Source organism: Alexandromys fortis, unplaced genomic scaffold (genome assembly GCF_014885135.2).
Source record: "Alexandromys fortis isolate MF-2015 unplaced genomic scaffold, M_Fortis_MF-2015_v1.1 scaffold_92, whole genome shotgun sequence".
NCBI lineage: Eukaryota > Metazoa > Chordata > Mammalia > Rodentia > Cricetidae > Alexandromys > Alexandromys fortis.
The window spans coordinates 7,017,419-7,037,355 of record NW_026067972.1 but is presented as its reverse complement, the minus strand read 5'-3'; the positions used below and the strand labels follow the sequence as shown (position 1 = coordinate 7,037,355).

The following is a 19,937-nucleotide window of genomic DNA, read 5'->3' as shown; positions in this document are numbered from 1 at the left end:
CTACCTTTAAACTAATGCTCTGTCCCTCCAATGAGATGGAAAAATAGAGAATAAAATGGAATAAAAATGAATCATTACGTACTTGTCACTAATCCACAGCATCATGTCTATATGTCTGGGGCCACAAATAATAAAATTCTGAGACTAGACAACTTCATGATGCCTGTTTGCTGGCTCACGTCTCTGGTTGTGACGTTCCTTGGCCAGCCTGTCCAGCTTTTATTCACAATGATGAGATTTTTCTTCAGTGTTAGAAAGGACTGTTACAAGGAATACTGCCTTTCTAGTGTTGTTTTAGGGATTGTCCTAAGATTGAGTGAGCATAGATTTCTGCGTTGATGAGGATTAGGTGTGGAGGTCCCTCTCCAGATGATACAATACACAGGTACAGTGTGCTGTCTCTGTCTCTCTGTCTCTTGTGTGTGTGCCAATAAAGGCATCTGAAAAGTCTGACGACCTGAGCTGGATCCCTGTGACCCACATAACGGAAGGAAAGCGCCAACTCCTTCCAGTTGTCCTCTTATCTCCACTGCTCTGGAATGCCACCTCCGCCACAACCACCACCAACTAAATGTAAAAACTCAATAAATAAAACAACAATAAACAACTTAGCAATTTCATGGTTTTATGGGTGGAGGTCCCATTTGCTAAAATGTGTTTCATTGATCCTAAGGGTTTTTATTTCTTCTGTAGCTTAAACAACTTTGGAATCAGAAGGGGTTTTTCAAGTAATGGCATGTAATAGATTTCTAGTCCCTTTTCCCCTTAGGAATTCACAAAGTAACTTGCTTCTTGTAATCAATGGGATATAAACTTTTTAAAATATAGTAATTTTGCCGGCCAGGGTTCTTTTTCACAAACGATAGAATCTACACTGGATAGTTAGAGCAGAGAAGGAACTTGCTAAAGAAGATTATTTAGCCCAGAATTGTTAGGGGAACTGGGAAATGGTCTTGAGGCTAAGCTACTAGGACCGACACCCAAGCCAGATCACAAAGCCCGATGAGGAAGCCACAGCCATTGCCACTCTGAGCTCCATTGCCTGCCAATGTTAAAGCCCACAGCACTGTTGTGGTAGGAACTCATCATTGCAACCACTGGGAAACCACGGCTGTCGCCACTACCAGCCCCAAAGCTGGACACTTGTGTTCCTACCAACAGCAGAAACCAAAGTCCTATGTCAGCATGCTTCCTATCTATGTCAATCAAGACTAGCTAGGAGGCAGAATTATTACAAACAGCTCTCATATTGTACTGACTTCAAACAGCACAGACACATTTCTTGCTTGGACTATAGTTCCAGTGTGGGCCAGGCTGCAGGGAGTTCCACCCTTTATATAGTCAGGGTCTTACTCTGTAGCCCAGGCAGGCCTGGAACTTGCAGAAATTCTTCAGTCCCAGACTCCTAAGTGGCAGGATTACAGGCGTGAGCCACCATGCCCATGGATGCCACTTTCCTAACAGAAGTGTCAGGCTTGCTGTTGCTATGTAGACACACACACACACACACACACACACACACACACACACACACACACACACAGTGTCTCCTGAGCCTTTAAGGCCAGGACTTTGGGAGGTGAAGGCAGAAGGATTAGGAGTAAAAGGCCAGCTTCAGCTACATACCAAGTTTGAGGCCAGCCTGGGCACATGAGACATTGTCTCAGAAAGAAACAAACAAAAGCAATCAGACAGTGGCTTCTGCCGTCATTGCATTGATCAAATCTCACAGCCACACCGAACATCAAAGGACACAGGAAGTCGATCTTTCTGTGCTCTGAAGGAAAGGGAACCAGAAATACTAGTCTACTTTAGTCATTTTCAGATTATTTTTGTTGTTCCCCTCCACTCAGAAGTCTCACATGCTGGTGGACCAGCAGCCCGAGCTGCAGAGAGCACACGCCACTTCCAATTTCCACCCCCTATGGAGATAGGATTTGTTTTCCTTTTCCGGAGACAGGTTATCACTGTGCAGCCGTGACAGGCCTGAAACTTGGGAAGTGGACCAGACTGACCTTGAACTTAAAGAGCTACGCTCACCTCAGCCTCCAGTGTGCGCCAACACTCCTGATAAGATGTCAGGGAGATGGGGTAAAGCATAAGTAATTTTTATTTCTAAAGGTAGGATTTTAAAATTGGACATTTTCCACGTGGAAAACTGTCTGGGGGATGAAAGACACTCATGAACATCAAATATTTCTACTACTGTACAATAGAGCAACACAAGAAATTAGTGGAGCCAAGGTCCCCGAACCACCAAGAAGATCCACAGTCTGGGCAAGGTTCTGAGTGATTTTTCCTGATTCCTCTCACCGTGCCTTCGGGCTTATTGGGAAACACAGGCTAATGGCCTTTTTTTATACTGTCCAAGAATAATGTGCTCATTTTATCCCACCCTAGCCAATGACGTCATAACGAAAGTGTTACCCCATTTGCCTATCAGGCTAGGAACACCAAGTGGAGGTTCCCAGTCTTCTGATGGCTCGATGTATCCCGGCCCTGATTGCTGGTAACTCACAGTTTCTTAATTAGAGAGGAACAAATAACAGCGTCTGAAACTCTGCAAGGCAGCATAATTGTCTTACTCCTAGCAATCTAGGGTCAAGGCGAAATCAAATTCTCTTTTCCAGATCCAAAGCACTCTGTTTCTCCTAGCTGCTAGCGACCACCCACTCTGGAGAGCTTGGCTCTTTAATCACTGCATCTTCAAGCGAGTCAGCTTTAGCTGGCGCAAGCTCTCCAAAGAGACAACTGTAGTAAGGTAATTGCACTGCTGTCATGGAAAAAGGACTCCCAGAGCCTTACACCGGGGTTATTGCATTTTTATGTGTGTACATATGTATGTGTGCATGCATATGTGTGCGTGTGTTTGCCGAGTGTGTGTGTGCAACTTGGGTGAGCTGGTTCTTTCTTTCAACCATGCAGGTTCTGGGTATCAAACTCCAGTTATCAGACTTGGGAGCAAGACTCTACCCACTGGGCCATCTCACGGGCCCCTCTCACACTGGGGTTAGGAGATGCCCACTGCCTTCTGTCCACCAGCCCAGTCAGTCTCTCATTTTCAGGTCTAGTTTTGAGAATATTTTAGTCCTAACACCTGTTATGCTCCACCCCCCAGCAATCAATCATCAATAAGTATAAGTTTTTAAATGAAATTCTAAATTTCTTGTGTGTACAGACACTGGTGGGAAGGAACCAGAAGGAAGGATAAACTGACAGCTACTGAAACCATTACCCGCTTCCCTTGTGTTGTGCAGGATCAAGGACAGAAGCCAGAGCTGGGTCACAAGATAGGAGCCACTTTCCCAAGCTGCAATAGAAAGTAGGACAGGGAGAGGAGGTGCCCAGCCTCAGCTTTGGGTGACCCAAGCCGTAGCCATGGGAGCGCCAGGTACCCAGACAGAGAAGCATTGTGTGTGAAGAACAGAGTTCCAGAGCTGGAGCCAGGTCTCCCTGGTAGGGTTGGGTAGGGCAGAGCCACTTCATTCCGGGACAACACTTGCTATGTGCTGACTTCCCTTCCCCCAAACCCTGCCTATCACTGTCCCCACTCCCCAACTCACAGCTCAGGCTCCCCAGCCCTTACCTCCTTTCCTAGCTCCACCCTCCCACAGCAAACCTCAGCACCCTCCCAACCCACCCCATCTCAGCCTTCTGCTCTCACCATCCCCGAGGCTGGCTCACCAAGGTCCCTTTCATACCCGTGTCGTTTCCAGCGAACACTTTTAGCCCTTATCTGTGTCGCCGTCTGGCAGCGCTGCAGCCAAAGATACCTTTTGAAACTGTCCGTTCTTGTCTCCCAGGCAGGTGCTTTCTCCGACTAAAACAACTCTTGCTTACAAAGCACTTGTAATCTGTTGGCGCTTTACAACCCTTGTAGATACTCCTCTCCTCCACGCGAGACAGGTGGAGGAGACAGGTGAGGAAACCAAGGCTCCAGAGGACCAAGGAGTTTTCCCAAGGCCCCATAGCAACAAGTGATGGAGTCTGTATTTGAACCTAAACCACTCCTTTGCCCTTGACTCTAGCTCACTGGCTCCCAGACTCTCTGGCCCTCCTTAGCTCCTTCGTGGACACTGCTCCCTGTGCCCACCCTCCCTCCCTTCCCTGCCCCCTCCCCCATCCCCTTCTCCCATCTGCACCAAGCTTCTCTGCATCGCTTCAGTGCCCATTTTTGTTTAGACAATGCTTTACCACTAACCCAGATCTCACTCCCCAACTCCCAGATGCTATTTACTGTTGCTTCTGTCATTATTAAGACCCGAGGTTTGTAGTGTTAACATAGGTAGGTGCGGTGCCAAGCTCATTATGTGTGTTACTTTATTAAATCCCTAGAACACCGAGAGGCAGATATTAATACACTATTTTCCTAAAACATAGTAAAGAGGATATCAACTTGTCTCGAGGTCAGCAGAAGCCAAGATTTATCTGACCTTAAAGTCATTGAAACATGGTCTTGCTATGTAACGCAGGCTGGCCTTGAACCTACCATCCTCCTGCCTCAGACTCCCGTGTTCTTGATTTACAGGCACCTAGCACCACCCCAGGCTCAGTCAGCATCTTACCTGCTGACTCTTTTATCAGGAGGTAGCTTCCGTACCTGGTATCTGAAAGTCTCAACCTGTCTGTCCCTCACCAGTTGTGTGACCCTAGCAAGTGATAGGATGTTCAAACTATAGCCCAAATCTTGTCTTCTCATGCCGGCTCTTTTAGTAGCTGGTCTTATTATCCTCTCCCTCCACTCTCCTTCCCAAATCCTTGATCACCAAGATTTAGGACCGTGTATTCCAGTAAGCACACTTCTCAGTGCCCAACCCTAGTCCTTCTGCCTGAACATAGCAAGAAGCCGAACTTTGTGTTGCCGTAGTTGGCTGGTTGTTAACTGAATGGACGGAAGATGATTACGGACCTATCGAAGTGTGTTGGCCCTTGCTTCCACCTTGAGACAGGGTCTTTGATGTTTCTGTGTTGGCTATGCAGGCTAGCTGGCCCGCATCCCAGCTCCCATCTTCCTGTGGGAGGAGTGCTGGAATTACACTGTGTTGGGCTTTTATGCAGGTCCTGGCGATTAGAACCTTGGTCCTCACTGCACGGCGAGAGCTTTTGGGTTGTTTTGAGATAGGATATCTTCAAGTCTAAGCTGGCCTCAAGCTCACTATATAGCCGAGGCTATCCTTGAATCTACCCTCATGCCTTCACTTCCCAAACACTGGGATTACAGGAGTATGTTGTGACACCCAGGGTTCTGTGCATGCTTAGGCAGGCATCCCACCAACTGTAATCATCTTCCGTCCGTTCAGTTAACAACCAGCCAACTACGGCAACACAAAGTTCGGCTTCTTGCTATGTTCAGGCAGAAGGACTAGGGTTGGCACTGAGAAGTGTGCTTACTGGAATACACGGTCCTAAATCTTGGTGATCAAGGATTTGGGGAGGAGAGTGGAGGGAGAGGATAATAAGACCAGCTACTAAAAGAGCCGGCATGAGAAGACAAGATTTGGGCTATAGTTTGAACATTCCCCGGCAGGAGCTGTACGTGACTTTACACACCATTTAACCAAAGCTTCTCCCAGGACTTCTCAGAGCCCCCCCCCCCGCCCCCGTCACCAAGGGGTTCACATTCTTTTTCTTCCCTGTATTCTTACACACAGTGCCCATGAAGCTGACCTATTGTCTCAGTCTCGAGCTCTCAACTGTCAGCGAAAACTTCAGAGCCTCAGCTCGATTCCAAAACCTTGGGCATGTGGCCCCCATCTTCTGCAATCCCAACTCCTACCCGGCCCCCACGAAGGACGGAGGAGTCTGGCTTTTTCTGCTCCTCTTTCTTCATGCGGTGCCCTTTGCAGACAGGTGGTGTTTTCTGCCTCACCATAGCCCCAATCTCTTTCCCACTGACAGTAAATCTAATGCTGTGTGTGCTCCGATGTACAAAATCAATAGTTTCTGTTTCATAAACACTAAGTATATGGGGCTGGCGAGATGGCCCAGCGGGTAAAGACGCCTGCTGCCAAGCCCAGCAACCTGAGTTCAATCCCTGGGACTCACAGATAGAGAGGAATCCCTCAAATTTCCTCCAACTACATGTGCACTGTGGAATTGTGTACTCTCTCAAATAAATAAATAATTGTTCAAGAAAACACTAAGTTGGGGCTGGAGGTATGGCTTCGCTGTTGTGAACACTTGTTACTCTTGAGGAGGACCTGGTGGTCTCCAGTTCCAGGGAGTCCAACACCCTGCTCTGACCTCCAAGGGCACAAGACACACATGTGGCACGCATGCACACATTCAGGAAAAATATACAAACACAAAATAAACTAAAATAAGCCTTTGAAAACCCACTAAGTGTATGCAAGCTAAAACACATGTTCACATAGAGAATGTGCATGCCTGACATTCATTGCCTAGATAACACACGAACAGGAAGTCTGACTCAGAAAAGGTCACCGGCATCTGGGAGTGGGCTACACGCTTGCTATGACGGTTAGCCTTTTGTCAACTTCACGTAAACTGGAGTTATTTGGGGAGGGACCTGGGTTGAGAACATGTTTCTTATCAGACCAGCCAGTAGGCAAGTCCAGAAGGGGCATTTTCTTGACCAATGATTGATATGGGAGGGCCTGGTCCATTGTGGGTGGTGCCACCTCTGGCCAGGTGGTCCTAGGTTATATAAGTAAGCCATGGGGAGCAAGTCAGTAAGCAGCATTCCTCCACGGCTTCTGCTTCCATCCGGGCCTCCAATTCCTACCCTGGCTTCCTTCAGTGTTAAGTTGTAAGGTGAAATAAACCCTCTCCTCCCAAATAGCTTTTGGTCAGGGTGTTTAACCCAGCAACTGGAAGCTTACTGAGACACCTGGAAATCCAGCACTTAGGAGGCCAAGGCAAGAGTATAACAAATCCAAGGCCAGGCTAGACTTCAAAATGAGACTGTGTCTAAAAACCTAATCAAATAAAAAAATAAAATTTTTGTTGTGTTGTTTTTCCATAATAGGCTGGGCATGGTGACACAGCCTTAAATCTCAGCATTCAGGAAGTCAGGTGCAGGAGGATCTCTGTGAGTTCAAGACTAGCCTGTCCTACAAACAAGTTCCAGGTCAGTGGTCATAATACACACATATTAAAATAAACTAATCCAAGAGTCATTAGACAAGTACCAGATAGTGCTTTAAATCAATGACGGCGACCAGCTTCCTAGAAATAATGCTCAGAAGAACATGTACAAGACAAGAGAGAAAGCAGGTAGATGTAGAACAGGGAGAAAGAGGGAGAGAGGCCGAGACCCATGAGTACCCACAACAGGCAGTGACAAGCACAGTTGAAGGTGGGAGTGTCGTAACTGGCTGGATGAAAGGTCGACTTGGGCCATGGGAAGGGTGTGCAGGAAGTGCCAATGAGCTTCTTGACACCACTGTAACAAGTTTGTCGAAACTTAGTGTCTCTGACAACACATGCCTTTACTTAGTCTAAAGGCTGGTGGCCTGAAGTCCATTGCGCTGGGCTAAGGTCAAGGTGTCAGAGAGACTGATCTCAGCTTCTGGTGGAGGCTCCTACTCCCTGGCTGTGGACGACGGCCTCATCCTCAGAGCACAACATCCAGCATTTGCTTCCATCATTCTGGCACCTTCTCTAAGTCCCTCCCCCCTTCATTAAGAACCACCGTGATTCCCAGGCACGTCAGGACAGTCCAGAATAATCTTCTCATCTCAAGATCCTGATCTTAATCACGTCTTCAAGCTTCTTTTCTCATATGAGGTAATAGTCACAGGTCTGGGAACTCAGACTTGGACATGTTGGGCACCATTATTCAACCTAGCACAGGAGGGTGGCCGATTATCTCACGATCTTCAAAATGCCCTCTAATGTGCGTTTAGTTATCCTGAAATTTAAGCCTAGCACTCTGATGTTCATATAAGTCTCTCTCTCGCGCTCTCTCTCTCTCTCTCTCTGTGTGTGTGTGTGTGTGTGTGTGTGTGTGCGCGCGAGAGAGAGAGAGAGAGAGAGAGAGAGAGAGAGAGAGAGAGAGAGAGGAGGTTTCACTACGTAGCACTGTTTGGCCCTGGATCTGGCTGTGTAGACCAGGCTGGCCTCACAGAGATCCATCTGTCTCTGCTTCCTGATTGCTGGACTTAAAAGCATGTGGCACCATGACTGGTCTTAGGCAGATGTAAATGTTATTAAAGTTGTAGATAATTTTTAAAACTTGCAAGTCAGTGTCACCATCCTAAAACAGTCGGTGTTAGGTTTAGCTAGCGTATGCATACATAGAGAAAGAAGCATCGAGGTAAGAGGGAACAGTGTGGAGCTAAGAGTGGAACTGTTCATATAGTTCTAATTGCACATGATACAGCAGTTTTTTTTTTTTAACCGAAAGCAAAACATTAACTTGAATTTCACCAGCAAAAGAGACAAGTAAAAATGCAATAAATGAACTCGGGTTGAATTATTTCTCAAAAAGCAGTCATTCCTAAAAGACCTCTCTTGAGTTTAGAAAAATACTTTTAATTAAGAAGCTGGGGTAGCTGGGCAGTGGTGGCACAGGTCTTTAATCCCAGCACTCGGGAGGCAGAGATAGGTGGATCTCTGTGAGTTTAAGGCCAGCCTGGTCTACAGAGGGATTTCCAGGACTTCAAAGCTACAGAGAAATCCTGTCTCAAATCACCAAAAAAAAAAGAGGCTGTGGTACCTAAGATTCCTAGCAACAGTAGAGAGGGTGCCTAAACTGGCCTTCTCCTGTAATCAAATTGGTGAATACCTCAATCCAGTAACTGATGGAACCAGATTCAGAGATCCACAGCCAAGCAACAGGCTGAGCTCCAGGAATCCAACCAAAGAGAGAGAGGAGGGAACATGTGAGCAAGGGAGGTCACGATCATGACAGAGAAATTACAGAGACAGCTGAACCAAGCTTGAGGAAACTCATGAACTCTAGACCACCGGCTGTGGCTCCTCCATGGGGATGAACTAGGTCCTCTGTATGTGGGAGACAGTGGGGAAGCTTGGACTATCTGAGGGGCCCCTGGCAGTGGGACCAGGATCCTTCCCTGGTGCATGAGCTAGCCTGTTGGAGCCCATTCCGTAGCATGGGATGCCATGCTCAGCCTTAGTGCAGTGGGGAGGGGCTTGGTCCTGCCCCAACTTAATGTGCCAGGCTTTGTTGATTCCCCATGGGAGGAGTGGATGGGGGGTGGCCTAGGGGGTATGTAAGAGGGGGTAAGAGGAGGGGAGGGGGAGAACTGTGGTTGGAATGTAAAATGAAACTTAAAAATAAATAAATAAAAATTTAAAAAAGCTGGGGTAGGACTGTACCATCATGTTTCAGTTTTATACACTGTTAATTTCCTCTGCACTGGGGAAGAAAATGTGACCAGCACCGACCTCCTCCCACCCTTCTCTCCAGATTGTGTTGCCAATGTTGTTTTTATTTTATCAAGATCTATAATATTTACATTTTGTCCTACAACTGAAATTCCCACAGTTTAATCTTAACCTAAATGGAATTAATGTCACCACCAGCCCTTTTCCTACAACCATCTTTCCTCCAGTTGTGGTTTTCATTAATTTCTTGGCTGACTGGATTTTGTCTTTCAAAAACAAAAACAAAACCCACAAGGTTTTCTGTATCCCAGGATGGCCTCAGACGCACTACATAGCTGAGGATGACCTTGAACTCTTGGTCCTCTTGAGTGCTGGGATCACAGGCCTGTATCTCCAGGTCTTGATTTAAGCGATGCTGGGGACTGAATCAAGGGCTTCACGCTAGGCAAACTACTGAGACACATCCCTAGCTCTGAGTTCTCAGCCCCACCCTCAGGTTCATGATGACCCCTGAGCCCTGTCGTTTAAACTTCCGTAGAAGCCATTACCTTCGTACAGCACAAGTCTGGAGCAGTGCCAGACCGGTGAGACCAGCAGGCCCCAAGGTCAACCACTCTGGTGTGTAGGCCATCTTCTTCGAGACGAGTACCCGGTTCGTCACTGGGGGATTTCCTCTGTGTAGCACCTTCTTGTGTTCCATTTTCAGAGCCTTCACTTGTTTTAAGGATGTTCATGGCTGCGCTTGTGGTTTGGTCCTCTTGCCTGCCTGGTGCTTTCCTGGCCTCATCTTTTTCCTCCTGGCTGACTCCACGTCACTTCCGACCACTGCACGCTACTGTTTCTGGCTTCCTGGCTGCACCGACAGCATTACTGCTTTGGTTCTCTATTATTCCTGTCCTCCACTGCCCCTTCTCACCTCATTCTCTTTTACCATCTTGTCCTTGGGTTCTTTGTCCTATCCATTTTATATATTAGCAAGACCTACATAGGAAGAACTTGTGGGAAATCTGCTTTTATTCCTTGTTTATATTTCCTCCTAGATTGGTGTGTGTGTGTGCACTCAAGTGTGCAAGTGTATATATGTTATGTTCCACATTCCTCCCCCTCCTCCCCACTCTCTTGCTTTCCTGCCTGCCTGTGTGTTGCTACGGTCTTTGCACCCAAAGGCCACCCTCTTCTTTTTCTCTTTCTGCTACTTGCCATGGTGCATGCTTAACAAACTTCTCCTTTGCATTATAGACCACTCCATCCCTACTAATATATCCTGCCCTAGGAAACAGATGCTGCTTTTGGCCAGCCACGCCTCCTAATTCTATGGCTAGATGGTGTCTGGCTGGGACTACCAGTCAACCTTGCTGGTGCTTACGTATCCGTCCACCCAGGACCCTATCAGAATTGGCTCCAAGTGAAGGGGGAGCATATTCCAATCTTACAGCTTTAGCTCAAGCCCCTGGAACAGCAGTCCGTACCATGGAAGATGCCATGTTCTTCTTGTTTCTGTGGGGCTGTCACAGAAGGGCACAGGGCTTCTACTTAAAAAGTTGCTTTATCAGGATATACTGTAGCCAGGGCCACGATGTCCTTTGGGCCCAGCCTGTTGTCAAGGGCCGTGTCTGAGTCTGTGGCCCTATAGTGGTCAGGGTTTGGATGGGCGTATGTGGCTCCTGTTGCCACTGTGTGGATGCCCAAGGTCAGGTCAGCCACCTGAGTCCTTGTTGGGGTCCAAGGACCAGCTTCCACGATGAAGGCCTGGGCCATGCAGATCTGAGTGGCCTGTGTGACTACCCAATGTCATGGTGACATCATGTCTGGGTCCATGGCCTTACTGCAGCCAGGGTCTGTGTTGACATCCAAAGCTCCTGGTACCATCGAAGGCCATGAGGATGCCTGAGGTCTGGGACCACGTTTGTGTCTGAGGGCCACCCTGCTTCTGGGGCCGTGGCTATCTGAGTGGCCCGCACTGCCACTTGGGGCAATGGTGACATCCAGACCTGGCTGTTGTAAGGACTATGTCTGGAGCTGTGATCCTAGAGCAGCTGGGGTCTGTGCTGGGGTCCAAGTCTCATATTGCCACCAAAGGTCGCACAGAAAGCCCGATGTCAGGGCTGCAACCTGAGACCTTGGCAGTGTCTGGGGGCCAAGCCGCCACTAGCGCCATCCCAATCTCAGTGACCAGTGCTTCCACCCAGAGCCAGGATGCTGTCCTGGCCCAGGCTGCTGCTGAGGGCCATGTCTGGGTCCATGGTCTAGCAGAAGTTGTGGTCTGTGGCCTGTGTCTCCTCAGGAAGACATAGGAACCATGCATGATAAAACCATAGGGCCACACTGAGCTGGCTCCGCCCTTCACCGGCCCAAGGAAAGCTGGCCCTGCCTCTCGCTGGTCACTGCAGCAAAAGATCTGGCCCTGATCCCCATGGGAGAGCTGACCCCTGCTCTTGGGAGAGAAGGCCCCACTCCTCACCACAGGCAAGGGAGAACCAATCCTGTCAGCAAGGTCAAGGGCGTTGGGGAGCTGGCTCTGCTCCCTCACCTGAGGTGGGTAGCCCAGGTAGCCTGGAATGGCCACCTAGGATCACAGCCCGGCTTGAGTTGGCCCACCCTAACATCTACCCCATTTAGGACTTGCTGGAGCTCATGGAGGGACTGGTCCAGTGGAACAAGACCAGCAGGATCTCCATGACTTGGGAGCAACTGTGGGATATTCCAGAGGAGCTCGGTGAGGGTGCAGGGATGACGGTGTACCAGAAACCAGACCACTGCAACACACATTTGCTAGTAGAGCTGATGGGACAAAGTGTGTACTGTGTGACACACATTCCCAGTGCCACCAGGACGAATGGGAGGTGCTGGAGAGGCGGGAAAGACAGAGAAACAAAGAGGGGTGGGGTTTTTGGGGGGTGGTGTGGGTTTGTTCTTGTTTTTCTCATTTGCTTTGTTTTTGTTTTGCAGGGGTGAGGGGAGGATATGGAGGGACCAGGAGGTGAGCAGAATTAGGGTGCGTGATATGAAATTCCCAAAGAACCAATAAAGAAATTATTACTTTTTTGAAATTCCTTCATTATGATGCCCAACTTTCCGTGTGCTTATGAGCTCACCTGTAGGGTCACTGTTAGTATAAAGTTCACCCTTTCCGAGTGCCGCTTTTGTGGAGGGGAAGGGTCACTGCACTAGACTCTCGTGTTACTCTGACGGGGGTTGTCATATTTAAGGGTTTCCTCTAAAGTCCTTTGGTCGGGCATGGGCAGTGTTCTGTGTTGGTTTTTGTTCGTTTTCTTCACGGGGCCGGGGTGGAAGGATTCTATAAGGGCTTCAGCCCTGTCTCACCCTAGCCTTCCTTCGTCCTCTCCCCAAACCCCTTTCCTCTGCAGTTAAGTTCACCTACATCCCTGTCCTAATAAGGCCCCAGGTGTTCCTGTTCTTTCCACAGCCACAGGCAAGGCCTCAACTATGGCCACACCGGACGAGCCACAAGCCAACATACCACACAGCTGTACCATGTCCACCAAGTCACCTAACACGTAACGCTGCATGTCTGCACATCACCACACTTGGCGTGCCAGGCCACAGTGGCATCTGCTTTTGTACCCATATCCTTTGCACACAGCCCCAGGCCTCTGGCTTCTCTGGGGCCATTGCCTGAATCTCCTGAGAACCTGCCCTGCCCCCTGGTGGCCACTCCCCGAGCCACCGCCCTGGAAGTACTCCATACACCTTGGCCTGCTATCCTGTCAAAGAAGTCTGGCCCAGAACAGCCTCCCTCTCAAAGTAAACTATCCGATTAGAACCCCTAAGCTATTCCCCACACCAGTCCGTCCACTCAGATCGGGACGGGCAGCAAAGCCGTTGCAGATAGAGAAGCTGATTGTCCCACTTAACCTGGGATGGGTTTTCCGAGATTTGAGATAATTCGGTACTGAAACTGGGCAAGTCCCAGGCAAACCAGGACCAGCTGGAGAGCTTATTCCTTTGACGCACTATGTCTTCAGATATGTCTCCTCAGCCAGGACCTGTCAGGCCTCCTCCTTCTGACTAGTCCTTTCAACCACCATCTCCCAGGATGCACCGGCCAGACAGCTAGGCCCCTTCAAGCTGACCCTGTTACCCAGGCCTCTCACGCGGCTCACCCTCGGGTTAACCCCCCAATCCAGAGTGGCATTACCAGATAAGGTCCCCCTGCTGTTCCCCTCACACCTCCCTTTTCACCTGGAGAAGAGGTGGAAGTAGAGGGAATTACACCCCGGTCTTTCCTGCCAGGGCTCTAGTACTTAACTGTCAGAGATGTGACGTTCCTGAAGGTTAGGAGAGCTTGGCTGTGGGCAGGAGGGCACAAAGACATACAGGTGTAGGACATACTGCTAGATTCTGGAGCCAAGCACTCTATTCTCTCCTTGTGGCAATGAGCTTCTTGAATCGCCTCATACAGAGGTAGTAGGCGACAACTCTCAGGGTCGAGGGAAGTCCAGAAGGAGCCACGCCTAATAGTTACCTCTACCCTGGCTAGGGCAGGAGACACCAGATTTCTGTGCTGATAGCCACTAGCCTCGGAACAGGAATGAAGGGCAGGCAGGTGGCCGAGAGGGGGCAGCAGAATCTAGGACAGACCCTGGCTCAGGTCAGAGAGGAGCAAAGGCCACAGACTAGGGTCTGGATGTGGGGCAGGAACTCAGAGGGAGGCCAAGGAAGAGAGGTTGAGTCTGGGAAGAGGGGCCAAGACTGAGCTAGACATAGGGATGGAGATGATGGTAGAGAAAGACACTTATACACAGAGACGGGGATGGAGATATGAAGAGACAGACCAGATAGGGTTGGAGGCAGAGGGAGATGGGGAGAAAGGCAAAGAGAAAAAGAGGGACCAGGCAGAGAGACCCTGGGAAAAGGAAGGAGTCTGAGGGCAAGAGATGAATAAAGAGGGAAAAGAATATAAAAGACAGAGGAGGAAAGACAGAGAGATGTACAGAGATACAAAGATTGGGACCGGGAGATAGAGAGAAGGCTCAGTAGGTAAGAATATGTACTGATCTTCCAGAGAACATGAGTTCACTTCCCAGCATCCATGCCAGGCAGCACACACTGCCTGTGACTCCAGTTCCAGGGATCTGACTCCACGGACAGTCCTCCACATATACACACTTAATTAAAATAAATCTTTAAAGAATGGGACCAGTACAAACACTGATCCAGAGGGAGACAAATATAGAGAAAGGAGTCAGGTCAGGTCAGGTCAGAGAGGAATGAAGGGGCTTGACGTTCTAAGCATACAGCAGCCACACTGAGAGGAGGGATCAAGACACAGAGGGTACCCCATGCCCAGTGCACTTTGTGGGTGCAAACAGAACTAATGGACTAGAAGTCTGGGTTGCTGCTACCCAGGCTGCAGATCTGAACCCCTGCTCCCCTGGCCCCTCAGAAATATTCTGATTCTTTGAGTTCTGTTCCAGCTCCAAGAACTGATGCCTGTCCTCATCCCAGGCTCTTGAGAACTGCCCCTGCAAAAGGCTGTGGAGAAATGGTGCTCAGAAAGGCAGCCAAGACCCCCCAAAGTGAATGTTCTCCGGGGTTAAGGGGTGAGGACCTGAAAGGAGGGATACCCTTAGCCAGAGTCAATGACACTAACCAGAAGGGCTTGGGACAAGGCTGATACCCCAGTTCTCCCTGCCACCAGCCTCTAAGGCTTTAGCAGGCCCCCTCTCCTCGTTCTGCCCCCTCCTTCCCAGGCCCAACATAATTGCTTTCCCATGTTGCTAATGGAGGCCAGATTGCTGATGCCCAAGCCCTGGGTGGGCGGTGGGTGGGTCAGGGCTGACCAAGGCTCTCAAGGCAGAAAGGCAGCACAAGTCAGAGACCCCCTCACTTCAGCCCACCCACCTTAAAGATAGGCAAAGTTCTAACACACTGCAGGAATATGATATTCTTGGCAAGGGAGCTGGTAACCCCTGACCTCTCTAACCCTGCTGTTCTTGGCAAGGGAGCTGGTAACCCCTGACCTCTCTAAGCCTGCTGGACCTAGGATGCAGGCTCCAGCCTGAGCCACACCTCACCGAGCCCAAACCAGCAGGCAGAGTTCAGGGTGCAGATGCAGGTCCACAGTTACTTCTCAGGATGCCCACTCTGGGAGTCTCTTCCTGTGCCCAAGGAGGCACAGTTCCCATGGTTTGAAAAATCACAGGTTAGCCAGGCATAGTGGCACACGCCTTTACTCCCAGCACTCGGGAGGCAGAGACAGGTGAATCTCTGTGAGTTTGAGGCCAGCCTGGTCTACATAAGTGAGTTCTAGGGCGCCCAGAGATGCAGAGTGAGATCCTGTAACAGAAAAGCCACAGTTTGCCCTGAATCAGGTCTTTTCTACCCACAAGTCTCCACCTGAAACTCTCTCTCCGTCAGCTTCTCTCCTTCACTGTGCAGTCCCTGCTCCGGGACTAACTCGGTCTGGACCTTGTCTAGTCTAGGCCTGATGCACCAACACTCCAGGTTCTGGGATCTCCTTTCCAAGGCATGGCCTCACAGGGGCCTGGTCTGAGAAGGTGGGGTTGTGTCGCCATCAGGAGAATTCTTGGTGGCATCTAGCACCCACCTGCTACGGTGAGTGCGGGCTATAGTAACGCACTGGTGTATGGGGCTTTGACGACACCTCCCTTTACTCGAAGTACACAGAACAGCCTGGCTTTCAGGCTAGGACTCTGGCCTCTTCCCACTCTACCTCAAAAGTCTGTCAACCTAACTCTAGCTCGCGGTATTTCCAGCGAAGAAGCTCTGGTACGATTGCTTCTGTAAGAGAAATTGGGTCTCTCTCCACATAGCCCTGGTTGTCCTAGAACTATGTACACTAGACTAGCCTCAGACTTAGAGATCTTCCTGCCTCTGCCTCCTGGGTGCTAGGATTAGAAGAATGTGCCACCGCATCTGGCTGGAATATAATCTAAATCTGAGGCTTAACCCCTGTATAATGCCCGTTCTGAAGCCCAGGTACAGTTCCTATCCGTGTTCCAGGAAGCCTCTGCCTTCAGGCTGCCTTCTTGCTTGGCCAGACCCAGGACATTGTGTTCCGAACCTCTGTAGCCTGGCGGAATCCCTGCTGATCCATCTGGACTATGCCCCTTATCTGGGCACTTCTAGAAGGAATCTCTGGGGATAATCCATAAGCCGCCAGCCAGAACTTCAGCAGCCTCTACAAGTGACTGGTACCCAACGTGGGTCCAGCTTGCACTTGGGTCCATTTCCCACAAGTTTGTCCTGAATGCATGCTCCAGGGAAGCCCAAGCCATTAAGAAGCAGAGCACATGATTGTGACCTGAAGGCTGAACCGTTTTCCACCTTCCCCAACCTGGCTTCTCTCTCCTTCCGTGCCTGCAGGGCAGAGGTCCTCGGAAGAGTGGTTCCCTCCCAAAGCGGTTCTGTTCCAAGGTCTCATGAAATGGTGACGTTTAATGAGAACCCCTACCCCCCACCCCTGTATATACATCTATAAAAAAATTCAAATACAGCAAGTTACCATTGAGTCAGACTAGAAGGGACTGACAGGACATTAAATACTGGGGGGAGGAAAGGGTCAATGGAGGCTCGTACAAAACAGGGGCAGAGGTGGAGGGGACTGAAAAGTGTGGGCACTGGGGGGAGGGGGATGGCTGGGCCCCCCCAGTGTCAGGAGCTTATAATCTGATGGTGGCAACAGAGACCCTGGGACAGACAGGAGGCTGGGGCAGGAGGAGAAAACTGTGGATATGGGGGGGCTCCCCTTAGGTCCCCCAAGGGCTCCTGGGAGTCGCTGGCGTTGGAGGGTCCAGCCCGAGGGGGGCAAGATGAGAGGGGTCTTTGGTGGGTGGGTTAGCTGCATGGTCCTCCTCCGTGGAGAGAAAGGAGGGCCGGCTCGGTGTGGTGGGGCTAGGTGACGGCAGGCCCGGGCCTGCCGGGGTCTCTACAAATTGTGTCTGAAGAGAATGCAAAAGATCCTCCTGCCCGTGTGCAAAATAGAAGCCGGGGTCTGCAGGCTCAGCTCCGGCCTCCTGCTCCTCTGCAGGCGCTCTGGCATGTCCTCATGGGATGCCCGGCTCTGAGGAGACATGCGGGAGGTGGGGGGGGTGGGGCTGTGAGGGCTGCGGCTGGGATGGAGGTCCCTAAGGGCCTCCCTTCCACAGCCGCCCAGCCTCACTGCACCTACCAGATCAGGATATTGTTGGCTGTGACAGCGGCGGCAGCCAGGGCCAGAGTGACAGGGACACCGGTCAAGAAGGGTATGGAGGGTCCTCCGCCGCTGCCTAGCTCTCCAGGGTCACAGATCTTCGTGGTGGGTGGGGGTGCCAAGGAGCTGGTGGTGCTGGTCGTGGTCTCTGGGGAGCATGGGGAAAACTCAGGGCCGGGCCAGGACTGGGTCCCACCCAGAGCTGGGGTTTCCTGAGGTACATTGTCCCTGCTTCCTCAGATTAGTGTTGTCTTTCCCACCCATCCTGCTTCCCAAGGCACATAGGCGACCACTGCACCCAACAAGCCCCACCAAGGACATCTAGAGAACAAGACTCAGGAACACAGGTATTGGGCAGATGGGTGGGTCTGTGACAGTCGGGGAGGATGCGTCTCAGAGGCCGTACTACGAGGAGGAGCTTGAGGGGGGGTGTGTGCGCAGAGGACAGGGCAGGGGGCAGGCAGGCTCACCGGGGGCCTGGGCTTCAGTGGTGAGATGTCGTGGCTCCTCTGTCCAGGGTGTGGCGTGAGCAGCCACGCTCCAGTCACTCCACGTCCCAATCTCGTTGTCCTTAGCTGCCACCTGGATAATGTACTCCTTCCCAGCATAGGCGTCCGTGATGGTGTGCGCTGTGCCGTCTGACAGCTCCACCTGCAAGCCCGGGCGATCGCGGGATGGGGTAAGAAGAGACACCTTCGGGGTGACAAGTGAGTCACACACACACACACACACACACACCCCAAAAGAAGCAAAGATACACCTGGGGAGGAACATGAACGGACCCCTGGAGGGAGTGAGGGCTTCCTGTGGGGAGAGGGGCCATAATGAGTGACCTTTCCTGTCTGGGAGAGTAAAGACATCTGGAAGAAGACCTAGCTTAGAGGAGGGGACCTCAGGCTCCCAGAGTGACTTTGCTCAGTAGCCGTGATGCTGTTGTCCAAGGTGCCATGGTGCCTAGAGGAAGGCTACCTCCTCTTGGGGAGCCACGGGGGAAAGGTCACAAGCACTGATACTGGAGAGATGCCTAAGATAAAATTTTGGCTCCCTCTCTTGCTAATTTGGAGATCAAGCTACTCAGCCTCCATTGGCTTTGTGTTCTCATCCATCAGCTGGTGTTCCTGACAGGTCTACCTCAGCGTTACAATGAGGACTATGCTATGAAGAGACTGCCAATCAGGCTTCAGCCGACACTGTCACTGTGGGTTCTATCCAGAGCCAGTGTGCCCACCACCCAGCCCCAGCAGGGCCTCTCCCAGGAAGGCTTCCACGTGTCATCACTCCGCCCTAGGGTGACAGGACCGCTGCTCCATTCCTTCCTGGAGGCATGGCATCACCACCCCACCCCCGTTTGCTGGCCTCATCTTCCTGGTCTCCCCTCGACTCTCCAGGGCGGCCTGCCTGTCCGGCGCCCCTCCCAGGCCCAGGCCGGGCTCTGGTTCATCTCAGCAGCACCCGCTGCCTCATTAAAGCGGCCTCGTAAACAGGGGCAGCCGGTGGGGATGAAGGAGGGGGCTGCTCTGGGCCACGTCTGGCGTTAGGGCCTTTTGGTTCCCGTTCCAATATTCTCCACAGAAAAATAAGATCTAGGCCACCTGACGTGCTGGTCTGTGATATGCCTGCGTGCGTGTGCGTGTGCATGTACGTGCACCTATCTACAGGCTGGCAGGCCCATGTAGAGCAGGAAGCCTCTGTGATCCTGATGCTGGAGACCCTGGAAAAGGTCAGGGTCATACTGAAATACACTCAAGCCCAGACCCTGGCACAGTCAATCCTATTCCCAGCCCTGGAATGTGGGTGGGCACCACAGGTCCTTCTCTGTCTATAAAGATCCCCACTGGCTGATTAGCTCACCTCTCCTTTCTTCTTGACCTACAGACCTCCCCAAAGACAAAGGAGAGAGCCAAGGTGGGTAGGTCACTGGTGGACTCATGACACTATGCTTTTTGCCCATGATCTCTGGGCAGTGACAATCCTAGGCCTGGACCCTCCTTGAGAGGTTGTCACTAACCCTTAAGAGAAGAACTCTTCAATTAACAGGAGCTGTCACTGCCGCTCACTTGAGACCCTCTCCTCAGTCGGCTGCAAATGTCAGATACTGATTAGGTGGAGTTAGGGCCACAGCAGGTGACAAAGGGACCCACACTGGGTTCCAGGTCTTGCCTTCCCCTTGTTCGTGCTGAGACAGCCTCTGCCTTACCTCCTGGTCCCTGTTCTTATTTACATATTCCTAGGCTACATCGTCCCTGAAAATCCAAGTGGTGTTTTTCTCTGCTCTCCTCTTGCAGACATACACCTGTCCCCAAAACCAAGGACAGGGAAGATGCTCTACACAAAATTCAAGCTGAAAAGAGCCACAGATCTAACCTGTTCCAATGACTATGAGACACGGACTAGGGTACATGTGCCATAGGACATAATGTTCTCAGTGTAGAGGCTTGTTCTGCCCACA

At 50.8% G+C, this 19,937-nt stretch overlaps 1 protein-coding gene across 3 annotated transcripts in view; it reads right to left on the bottom strand.

The window, feature by feature from the left end:
- Window positions 1-16,714: 16,714 nt before the first annotated feature.
- The window catches only part of Cntfr (ciliary neurotrophic factor receptor), a 37,480-nt gene continuing 34,257 nt past the window's right edge, over window positions 16,715-19,937 (bottom strand). For all 3 annotated transcript variants that reach the window (XM_050156082.1, XM_050156084.1, XM_050156083.1), the window contains 3 exons: window positions 17,959-18,139; window positions 17,468-17,636; window positions 16,715-17,359 (listed from right to left, as the gene is read on the bottom strand). In XM_050156082.1, the coding sequence (XP_050012039.1) occupies window position 17,359; window positions 17,468-17,636; window positions 17,959-18,139 (351 nt within the window). In that variant the 3' untranslated portion in view covers window positions 16,715-17,358. The remainder of the gene's footprint in view (window positions 17,360-17,467; window positions 17,637-17,958; window positions 18,140-19,937) is intronic.